The sequence below is a fragment of the Zonotrichia albicollis genome, chromosome 4 (genome assembly GCF_047830755.1).
Source record: "Zonotrichia albicollis isolate bZonAlb1 chromosome 4, bZonAlb1.hap1, whole genome shotgun sequence".
Taxonomy (NCBI): domain Eukaryota; kingdom Metazoa; phylum Chordata; class Aves; order Passeriformes; family Passerellidae; genus Zonotrichia; species Zonotrichia albicollis.
In genome coordinates, this window is record NC_133822.1 from 3,526,979 (window position 1) to 3,538,190 (window position 11,212).

The window sequence follows — 11,212 nt, forward strand, 5'->3', positions numbered from 1 at the left end:
GCAAAACAACCTTCTTCCCTGAGACTGCAACTGGGGCCGCAATGACTTCTAGGAGATGATAAAGGCAATGAGATTCATGTCCCCAGGAAGAGTTGGGGTGGAGAGCACCTGGAAAAATTCATTAATTCATGATTCTGCTGTGCAGTCCCTTCTGCTGCTTCCAGCTGGGCCGGTTTCTTCCTCTGCAGCCTCGAGAGGAAACCTGAGTAGGTGCCTGAGCTGAGATGGGGGAAGCCCTGGGATTAGTAAATGCAGGCAGGCTGGAGATTAACTGAGAGCCAGTGGGATGCAGGACAAGGCTGAACACCAGGCTGGGGTGTGGGGGAGAAACGTGAGGAAATGTGATGGAGAGTTCCTCACAACGGAGGAAGAAAACAGCTTAATTCCACACTGCAGTGGTCCCAGGTGCAATGGGAGCAGGAAACAGCCATTCCTGGGGTCTTAATTGCATTTCTGCCTGGCAATTAGAGTTTGCCCTTTGTGCAGGGCCAGCTGTGCCTCTCTGTGACACAGCTCAGCTGGGTGAAGTGATGGAGCTCATCATCCTTCAAGCTCTTTACATGGCATCTTCCCAGCTTTCTGCTGACCTACAACCAGCATTCCCAAACCACAACACAGACCTAGAAGCCTTCAGGCCAGTCAGCAGAGCTTTCCTCCCACCACTCAAGCTTTGCCTACTCTACAAATAGCTTTGAACAGCCTTGCAGTAGCCCAAAGCCAGTGGTATCCTGTGGGATTCCTGATGGGAGTGGTGTTCATGTTGTAAAAAAGGGTTCTAAGGGACTTGCTTCAGCAGAACATTTTGCTCAGAACAGGAGTGCTTGCAGGGTTTCTTTCTGGTTGTTAAAACCAAGGCCCTTTCACAGCAGCTTTTTCCAGAGGCTGGAAGGAGCTCTGGGAACCTCTGGAAGTAGATGGAGAACAAAAAGCTGTGTTCAGCTCCTACTGGTGAACATCTGCAGTCATCCTGACAACGTGTGGCTAAGACAGGGGCTGTAAAGGGAATGGGCCAGGCTTTGTGGGGTTTGTGGTGGATTTTCACAATTCCAGAGGCTTCCAAGCTTTATCTGGTAGGAGAGTCAAAGGAAAATAGTGACTCTGATTTCTGCAGTCCCACTGTACTCAATGGGTCAGCTCTCCTCTGCCCCATTGTGGGGTCAGGAACCATCAGGCCATACCTTGAGTTCTGTTTTCTGTGTGTATTTTGGGCCTGAGTGACATCAGTGCCCCACACAACACATCAAGATGGGGTATGAAAAGTCCAGAATGAAACCCAAACTGATTTGGAGAAATTGTGACCGGTGACTTATCTCACCACAAATCCTTGTGTGGCTGGGTTCATGGTGATTCCAACAGAGGTGATTCTATCATCTCAAGGTGTTTTTAAGCTGTTCCATATCCAAATAACTCCCCTTTTGGCTTGGGAGACAAGGGGCTGTCACCATTCACCCTCAGCCAGAGGGTGACAGAGAGTGACGATAACAGAGCTCCTCTGCGCTCCTGCTCAGTTTGACAGTCTCAGTGCAGCTCTTTGCTGCTTTCCCTCTAGGCTCGTGTAGGAGGGATGGAGTTCTCCCCAGGGATGGTGTACATCTCCCCAGACAGCCCTCTGAGCTTGCCAGCCATCGTCAGCATCGCGGTGGCCGGTGGGCTGCTCATCATCTTCATCGTGGCCGTGCTCATCGCCTACAAGCGCAAGTCCAGGGAGAGCGACCTCACCCTCAAGCGCCTGCAGATGCAGATGGACAACCTGGAGTCCAGGGTGGCCCTGGAGTGCAAAGAAGGTAGGCTGAGAGAGGCAGGATGGCACTGTGTCAGTGTTGGTACAAGGGAGACATCAAGTCATAAAGCTTTGAGCTAAAATCAGTGTTGAGTTATGGTGTTGAACCTTGTGGGTGTGTCTTGAGCCTGAATCTAATCTGATTTACCTTGTTTTCCCTTAGTTCAGACTTTCTCCACCCTCTCCTAGAGTTCAGAAAAGTTCAGACTTTCTCTCGCCCAATCCTCTCCTAACTGGATTTGATAATTCAAAATCCGCAGAAAGCCTTGGCACACGTCCCTGGGGAAGGGTTGTGTTGTGGGAAGGGCGACCGTGCTTTCATTCACCTTCCTCCTCTCCACATATTGCCTTATTCCTTATTCTCAATCATGAGGGTCAGGGGTTTTTCCCGTTCTGGTGAGGCTGATCTGGATTTTCACTGCTCCCTGAGTTGTTCTGTTTTTGTGCCAGCCTTTGCAGAGCTGCAGACAGACATCCATGAGCTGACGAGTGACCTGGATGGAGCTGGGATCCCTTTCCTCGACTACCGAACCTACACGATGAGAGTGCTTTTCCCTGGCATTGAAGATCATCCAGTCCTGAGGGATTTGGAGGTAAAACAACAACATTTCCTGCTTCTAGCTCCTCTCATGCCTCCCTGTTCAGTCCTAAATTCCAGAGATTCTGTGTCAGTGCTGGGGATGTGATGATTTGATTGTGCTGTGTCCTACAAGGGGTGAAACAGGTCCTCATTAAAAATCTGGATTGAAAGAGGAAAAGTTTGCTGTTATCTTAGATCATATTAGATCATAAAATCATTTAGGTTGTAAAAGACCTCCAAGACCATCAGTTCCAATCATCAACCCAAAGCTGTCAATTCCATCACTAAGCCATGTCCCCCTGTGTGACATCCACACACTTTTTGAAAACCTCTAGGGATTGTGATCCCAGAACTCCCCTAGACAGCTTGTTACACCATCTTTCATCCTTTCAATTAAGAATTTTTTTCCAATTTCCAATCTAAACCTCCCCTGGCACAACTTTAAGGCTGTTTCCTCTCATCCTGTCACTTGTTACCTGCTAAATTCTGTTTGATCACTCCCTTATTTGGAAAACTCATAAATCATAGGTCTATTCAATTAAGCTTCTCTTTGGTCTTAACCCTTCTGTGGCTTGAGTTTTAGACTGGATTCAATATTTTCTGCCATGCAGGGGCAAGGAAAACCTGTTGTATGGCAGAGGAGCATGTTTGCCTGTGTCATCCAGCTTTTCATGACCCTCACACTACTACGAGACCATGTTTTCTTTGTGGCAACCCCTATAAAAATAACCCACCCCTATAAAAATAACCCTCTGCCACTGAGGGAGGTTCACCTTTGCTGCATTCTGCTTTGCAGTGAGGTCAGAAAACCACAGTGTCAATCTGTCCATACCCTGTCCACATCTTCCTCCTCTACCTCAACTCTCTGGATGGAGATTTGTGAGACATTATTCACAAACCTTGGGGTCTACACAGAGCCTGTATCACCTGAGTGGTGACAGGAGCTTGGTGGGAGCCCAGGTGAGGTCTGCCAGGCTAAAATCTGCTCCAGGCACTGACAGATGGACAGGCTCTGCTCTAGGAGTACCTGGGCTGGAGAATCAGGAGCCACACCATGGCCAAGGTGATGGCTGAGCTCTCTGCAAAGCCTTTGGCAGGCTCTGAGCTCCAGAGAGGTTCTGGCATGGACGTGGGAGATTGCTGGAGGCCAGGCCTGGGCTTGGTTGGCAGGAAGGAGGAGCAGGAGCTGGCACAGGCAGGCCCACGCTTGGCTGGCTGTGTAATCAGAGATGACTGCTCGCCTTTGCTCCTGACACGGGGAAGAGCCAAAATTCACCCGACTGTGTGGAGAGAGACATTAAAAAACCTGATCTGTCAGCAAGGAGGGCTTGTGGGGCTGGGCAGGAGGCTGAATTACACGTAGCTGCCACACAGATTTGGAGTGCAGATTTGGAGGGGCTTCCAGCTGGTTTCCCTCAAGACGAGCAGCTCCAACAAAGGAGGAACAAGGGGTGCTGAACCTCCCTCTCACATGTGTGTATACACAAACATTTCCATCATCCCCACAGCCAATTTCCATCCCTACATTCATTAACCCCATCCAGCTGATCACAGAGCAGCATCTGACCCCTGCAGAGGCCTCAGCACGGATGCTCCCCTATGTAGATACGCACTGAGCTAATGTTCCAATCCAACACCTTTGATCTCTCATTTCTTTCATTCCATTTGTTGGGTTTTTTTTTTCCCTTAATCCTTTGTAAAGCTTCACCAGCTCTCTCTGTGTCAGCATCTTTGGCTACCAACGTGAAGGCAGCTCCCATTCTGCTCCCTTCTCTGTAGCACCCAGAAGGAATTGCTATTTATTGCAAAAGGCCCCAGCACAGATCCCACAGTGAGAAGGCCTTACTTATTTCCAGTTCATTTGCTAATTAACTGCTTCCAGATGCAGCACAAAATACTTTTCTTGTTATTTTGTTTTAATTCTCCATAATAACCCTGGGATAGACAATATTAAATGTTCAAGTGAGTGAGTTAAAAATAATTATTGGCGGGATGGGTGGTGGTGGTTTGTTGGTTGGTTGGTTGCCTCAATCTATTTAGGAAGTAATTTATTTGTTGGATGCAAAAAGAGTTCAGAACTCTAATTTCCAGAATTAAAAAGTAACAACTCTATAAGAGGCCTTGCATTGCTTGTCTGTTTAAGCAAGCCAACTTATTTTGAATTAAAGTGCCAAATTTGGGTGGTTATTAATTCACATATGCCTTGGTGACATGTGCTGCTCTGTGGTAAGACCCTCCAGCTTCCAATAAAGTTTTCAAGGGCTGGAACAGCTTCAGCAAGTAGAGGGATGAGTTTAGGGTTCTCTTTTTAGGTTCCATCTTTGCCTAGAGCCAGAAGGATCAAAAAGACCTGTGTGGAGCCCAAGGTCCAGCACTGAGGTCCATATAATTTGTTCCATATAAAAATGAGTTCATAAGCCTCTCACAGCTGAGAAATAAGAGACTTATCAATCACTGTTCCCAAAACACCTCAGCTCCCAAGCCCAGGGGTTCTGCTGGAGCTCAGGGTGTCCTCTCACACCTTCACCTGCCTGGCTCTTCACACCAAGGCCCAGTTCCATGGTCACCATCTCAGCCACTGCCTCACTGCCTCTCTTCATTGCCTCAAAACCTCACCCTGGGCTCTTTTTCCCAGTCACTCTCTTGCTGCCTCTCCCAGCTCTCTAAAGCTGAACCCCAAACCTCTAAAAGCAGGATTCTTTCAGGAATGAGAAAGAAGTCTTGGATGAAATCAGAGTAAGACTTCAGTCTGACTAAAATAAAAATATAACGTGGCATGGTGACACATTTAAGTACTAGAAATCCCTTTTGGATGTATTGAAAGCCCTTGAAAACCTTTCTTGGAAGCTGGAGGGTCTCACCACAGAGCAATACATGTCACCAAGGCATATATAAATTAATAACCACCCAAATTTGGCATTTTAACACAAGTAGGCCCCCAGCTGGTAATAATTAGCATAGACCCCATGCATTTCAAAAGGATAACCATAATAATCTTTATTAAGAAACCCATACTTTTATAACCCAAGTTCACTACAGGTAGACCTCATTTGTCCTCTAATTAAAACAGCATCTCCACTGGCTAATTAGGAAACCACCCTTTGGTAAACAGATCTCCATAACACATTACACAATACCAGGTGCAGCAAGTGAAGATAAGAATTGCTTCTCATTCTTTTCTCTGCTCTTCTCACAGCCTTTCCCAGAACAATTCCTGGGAAAGTTGTGTTTCTCTCTGTGGCCAGAGAGCTGCTGCCACAGATCAGAGAGGGGAATACAGGACTGGAAAAATCATCTGGATGTGTCTGGGAGTCTTTTCAGACTTCCTAATCTTTAGATGATGTATGGATTCCCTTCCTGTCTTTCCTTAGCTGAGGAGCTGGAGGGATGAGAGCAAAGAGAGAGTAACAACAGGACATTTGACAGTGGGAAAGTGAGGGAAAGGGAAAAACTCCTGTTGGGACCCAGGACATTCCTCTGGCTGCCTTGGAGGACTCCAGACCCTGGCAGGGGGCTCACAGACCTTGGCACAGAGTCACAAACACCTGTGCCTTTGATTTTAACCCATGGAAACAATTCCCAACTTTGTGTAAGAAGTTACAAGCCACAAGACTTTGAGTAGAATGATAGATAATTTATCACTGGGTGAAAAAGTAGAATTTTGGGGTTCTAGAATGGCGGTTCAGGAGGCAAGATGGAGGAATCTGGGCGTGTCCTGTCCTTCTTCATCTCCTTCTTGTCTTCCATCTTCTGCTGTGATGGTGACACTTCTGCATTGGTTCAGAGCAGAGACAGACTGTCTAACACAGGTGATAGATATTGGAAAATTATTGTAAATAAAGTACACATAGTTCTTAGTATAAAAAGCCAACACCACCCCAAGGGCAGGGACTGTGCCACAACCTGACCTGCTGGACAGATCTCAGCAGGTCAGAAAAAGAATGTAATAGAAAAGAAAAATAAAGAAGAAAATAACCTTGAAAACCAGAGCTGAAGAATGCCAACTTCTTCTTCGGTCACGGGGCTGTGAAAAAAGACTTTTAATACCTCAGGAGCCATTCCAGCGACAAAAAACCCAAGAAACTCCCTTTCTTCTTGTGCAGGTCCCTGGCTACCGTCAGGAGCGTGTGGAGAAGGGCCTGAAGCTCTTTGCCCAGCTCATCAACAACAAGGTGTTCCTGCTGTCGTTCATCCGCACGCTGGAGTCGCAGCGCAGTTTCTCCATGCGCGACCGCGGCAATGTGGCCTCGCTGATCATGACGGTGCTGCAGAGCAAGCTGGAGTACGCCACTGACGTCCTCAAACAGCTCCTGGCCGACCTCATCGACAAGAACCTGGAGAGCAAGAACCACCCCAAGCTGCTGCTACGGAGGTAAGGATGGCTGGGCATGGAGGGAGCAGGGCTGGGAGGGCTGTGCCTGTGTTGGGGTTTTTCATGAACAGGATGGGAGTGCTGGCAGATTTTCCTTCAGGTTTATTGCAGCCTCATTGCATGGTTGAGATAATTGGAAGATGGCAATAGCTGATGTATAAGCTGCAGGGGCCAAAGATTTCTTTGTGTCTTGGTTTGAAAAGCCTGCTAAGGAAGGCAGGAGCCTTCCTTGAAATGGAAAATGCAAACCCCCTCCTTCTGAATTATTATAATTTTGAAATCAAGGGGTTCTCAGGCAAAGATATGGGAATAGGAATAACAGTTCTTTAATAGGAAAATTAAAAATACAAATGCAATGGTACAAACAAACCAACCCACAGTCAGAGTGAGAGCAGTCCCTGCCCCCTGTGTGTCAGGGCGGTGTCCCAGCCCCATCCCATGGGGGCTCAGCCCTCCTGCAGTGCCAGCTGTGGCTCTGCTGCAGCAGGGATCCTGCACAAGGGGGGAGTTTTCCTCTGCAGCTCCAGGGCTGCTGCAGATGGGCCTGGGCTCCCTCTGGCCATGCAGGGCAGCAGAAAGCTGCTCCTCTGGCAATGCAGGGGGCAAAGGCTGCTGTGCTGTGCCAGGCTCAGATTGGATCCAGGTAGGAATGCTTGGCTCCTCCCCTGGGCGGAGCATCTCCCCATGGGATGCTGGGATTGGATCAGCCCTGCAGGGACACTCAGTGGCCATGGACAGCAGAGATCTCCTGGAGGGAGGGTTGGCTGTGGGAGAGATAAAGAAAAAACTGCCCCATGGACAGAGAGAACTGCCCCACCTCTGACAGATGGGAACAGAATACCTCATTTCTAACCTAAGACACTTTGTTACAGAGCATTTTAAAAGCTTTCTAGCCAATAGCATATTTCTAAAGCTTACAGACAATTTTTCTAGCCAATTACTAAAAGCACACCTACACCTGCTTCACACATGCTTGCTTGTATGCATACTATTAGCAATACAAAATTAAGCTTAAAACCTTCTACCTAAAGCATAATTAAGCTTAAAACCTTCTACTATCTTGCTGAGCATATTTTTCTGCAGTCTTAAGATCTATCTTAGACAAGCCTAAAACTCAAGCTATTGTTTCATGTCCTTGCTTGCTGTACTATTGAAAGTTTTTCTACTTTCAGACTTTGCAGCTGCAGCTAGGTCTAAGTTTTCTGTTCTTTCTATTTCTAAGGCCTGCTTTTACAGCTTTCTGGAAGTCTTCTTACTTTTGGTATTTCCTACAATGCCCAAATAAACTTCAAAATCATCTTTGGAGATGATTGCTCTGTCTCCTCCCTAACCAGAAAGTAATCAATGATCAAAATTTACAGAATTAATCCACCTCTGGATTTTCATGTGGATCCTACAGAAAGTTTCACAAGGAGAAGAAAAGCTCAATCCTTATTTTGAGCTCTTTGCATGCTTAAGATGTTAATTTATGCTTACATTTCCTTTTAATCTGAAAACCCTGATCATGTTGCGTATAGGAATATCACATATATGGCCTATTAAATCCCTGGTGAGAGGATGTCATCTTCCATCTGCTGCCTGGGGCATGGATTTCCCAGCTTTGTTTCTTGTTCCTGAGTTAACTATGGACACCTGGAGAGTCTTCAGCTGCAATATGGGATTTTATTTTTCTCCCAGAGCTGGGAGTTAGTGGAAATCAGCAGAAGAGAAGGTTAACAGAACTGGATTCATACAGGGAACAAGTTTGAATTGATGTTTCTTGGCCTGGCCTAAGGTCTGAACTCCACAGTTCAGTGGCAAACCTCAAGTTTGGAATCTACTGCTCTGTAATAATGTCCTAGGGAAGTGCTCCCTCTTCTGCCTTTAGGATCAGATTCACCTCCCTTTCACAGACCTGGACCAACCCTCTTGGTTCAAGGACCCTACATAAAATCAGGGGGAATCTTCTGGGGATGAGTGGCCTTTGCCACAGCTCAGAGCTGACTCTGAGGAGCCCCCAGATGATTACAATGGACAGCTTGGACACAGAGGAGATCTCTGCTGCCTGCTGGGCTGGGGGGATTTTTCATCTGGCACATGGCCCACTGTGGAGAACCAGCAGCAAAGGAGCAGAAGGCACTTGCTGGCATTCAGGGCAGCAATGCCAGGGGCAGAGGCTTTGCTTTGGTGTCAGTTGACTCCCTGATGTGCCCTTCAGCCTGGCTGGTGACCACCCTCCAGCTGTCCCCAGGCTTCCTGCCTGTGCTTCTCCTCTGATGCTGGATGGCACTGCCTCCCCCTTCATTTACTCCTTTTGCTTCCTCTTTCTCCATCTGTCTTCCCTTCTTGCTCACTCTGAGCATCCCATCTTTCCTCTTCCTCCTTCCTCCAGCCCTTTTCTAAGTCTAATCCTCTCTGCTGGACATTAATTGTGGCCTTTGGAAGGAGAGCCAGTGAACAAAGAAGGCACATCCAGTGTTCCAAACCCTGGGAGCACCAGGAGAAGTCAGAGAAGTTCTGCACTGAGCAGCACCAGAACAAAACATGTGAATAGCTCAGTGCCTTGGGTTAGATGTTGGTGTGAGGCCCTCAGACAGCTCTTTGGATTCAGCTTGGTGCTTCTCTTCCCTCCCCATGAGTCTGTGAAAGGGAATCTTTTGCAGTTTTGGAGGAGTTTGGCAGAAGAAAGGAGCCGGTAGAAGTTGTTTTCCCACCTCACCTGTGTCCAGTGTTCACTCTGCTAGACATTTATGGCCCCAAAGAGGTTTTCTGGACAGAGAGCAGCAGCAGCAACAAGCAAGAACCTCTGCATGGCTTTGGCGAGAGCCATGACGAGGAGGGCGCACTTTAATTCTTCCAGGCAGGAACTCTTCTTTTTTCTTGGTTTCCCCAAATTTCTCTTGGTTTCTCTTGTTTTTTCTCCATCTCCTGCCTAGGACGTGGATTTCCCAACTTTGTTTCTTGTTCCTGAGTTAACTACAGACACCTGGAGAGTCTTCAGCTGCATTTTGGGATCTCATTTCTCTCCCAGAGCTGGGAGTTAGCGGAAATCAGCCGAAGAGAGGGACAACAGTGCCTGTGCTGAAGCCAGCACAAGTTTCTGCAGGAGAAGCTCACCCTGAAGCCTGGAGATGGATTTTTGTTTGATTGAGGACGGAGCGCTCAAGGGCAGAAGGATGAGCTCTGTGCATGTGCCACAGTGACACATTGAGGAGTATAATCACTCCCAAATGCCAGGGAGATAGGCAGTGCCAGATAACTGCTCCCCAGAGACTTAGATCTGTCTCTCCTGAGTATTTATCCAGCCTCCTTGACATATGGCCTCGCTCTGAGCTCCTCAGATTTGATGGATTTATCCGCCCTGAGCTCTTTGGAGAAGATTCCCTCAAATGTCATCAACTCCTTCTCATTGTTGGAGATACTGGAAAACAGACACACACAGGGACTTGTAGCTACAGGAGAATCAACAGGGCAGCAAGGGTTTTCCTGCAGGTTTCCTAAATCCAAAACTAAAACAGGGAACCCAGGACATGCTAAATCCTGATGGTGCCATGCCAGATTGCCCACTGGGCAGGAAGATAGAAAAGCACAATATTTTAATAGGACCAGCATGACAAACTCATTCCCAATTCTCTCTTTTCTCCACCTTAGGACAGAGTCTGTGGCTGAGAAAATGCTCACCAACTGGTTCACCTTCCTCCTCTACAAGTTCCTCAAGGTAAGAGCAGGAGCATGCCTGGAAAAACAGCTGCTCTAAAGCATTTCTTCTTGGTGAGGATCACTTGGGGTGAAAACTTCCCTGATGACAAGTTAAAGGCTTTTTTTTTTTTTTGCCTCTGGAAGGAGGTCACTGCCTAATAGGAGCTGGGCTATTTTCTGACCCAGGGAGAACAAAGAGGGACAATTTGTTAGAGAGAGGCAACTTGTAGTCCCTCTCTTGTACAGAGGTGGGATCTAAGGGTCAGTGTGGAAATGGGAAGGATTTCAGAGCCTGCCTGAGACCTGTGTGGAAAATGCTGTCCTTTCAACAGCAGCCTGAGGTCTCCATCATGTGGTGACCCATATTTCCAGTGCACAGGGGATGGAGGTTCCTTCCAGCCCAGCACTGAGAGAGACACAGCCCCACGAGGAGTGGAGGGGCATCCATCAGCAAAGCTTGAGTGCAAGGATTTGGGGCAGCCCCTGAGCTCTCTCATTCCTCCTGGAAGGTCTCCTTGGGCTTTGTGGAGTTGAAAAAGTCTTTGAGTCTTTGAGCCCTGACCCTGACTGCATGGGGATCCAATTTCCCCTGCAGGACCCACACTGAGCCTCAAGAATCACAATTGCCAAGCTCAGAGCCAGCCTTTCTGAAAGCAGCTGAGCTCTGCACCTCTCCCCCACTCCCACTGCAGCTGCTAAATATCCTCCCACCTCACATCCTCATTTGGACACAATAACCACCTCTGCCAGGCAATTTGAGGCTGCACAAATAAACCCCAATCCCCCTGAGCCTTCCCCAGTT

General features: G+C 47.7%; 1 protein-coding gene across 5 annotated transcripts in view; it reads left to right on the forward strand.

Annotated features, from left to right (window-relative positions):
• Positions 1-11,212, forward strand: part of PLXNA4 (plexin A4) — a 503,567-nt gene that overhangs the window by 447,511 nt on the left and 44,844 nt on the right. For all 5 annotated transcript variants that reach the window (XM_074538671.1, XM_005493209.4, XM_074538673.1 and 2 more), the window contains exons 20-23: positions 1,550-1,784; positions 2,231-2,373; positions 6,464-6,732; positions 10,363-10,429. In XM_074538671.1, coding sequence (XP_074394772.1) covers positions 1,550-1,784; positions 2,231-2,373; positions 6,464-6,732; positions 10,363-10,429 — 714 coding nt within the window. The remainder of the gene's footprint in view (positions 1-1,549; positions 1,785-2,230; positions 2,374-6,463; positions 6,733-10,362; positions 10,430-11,212) is intronic.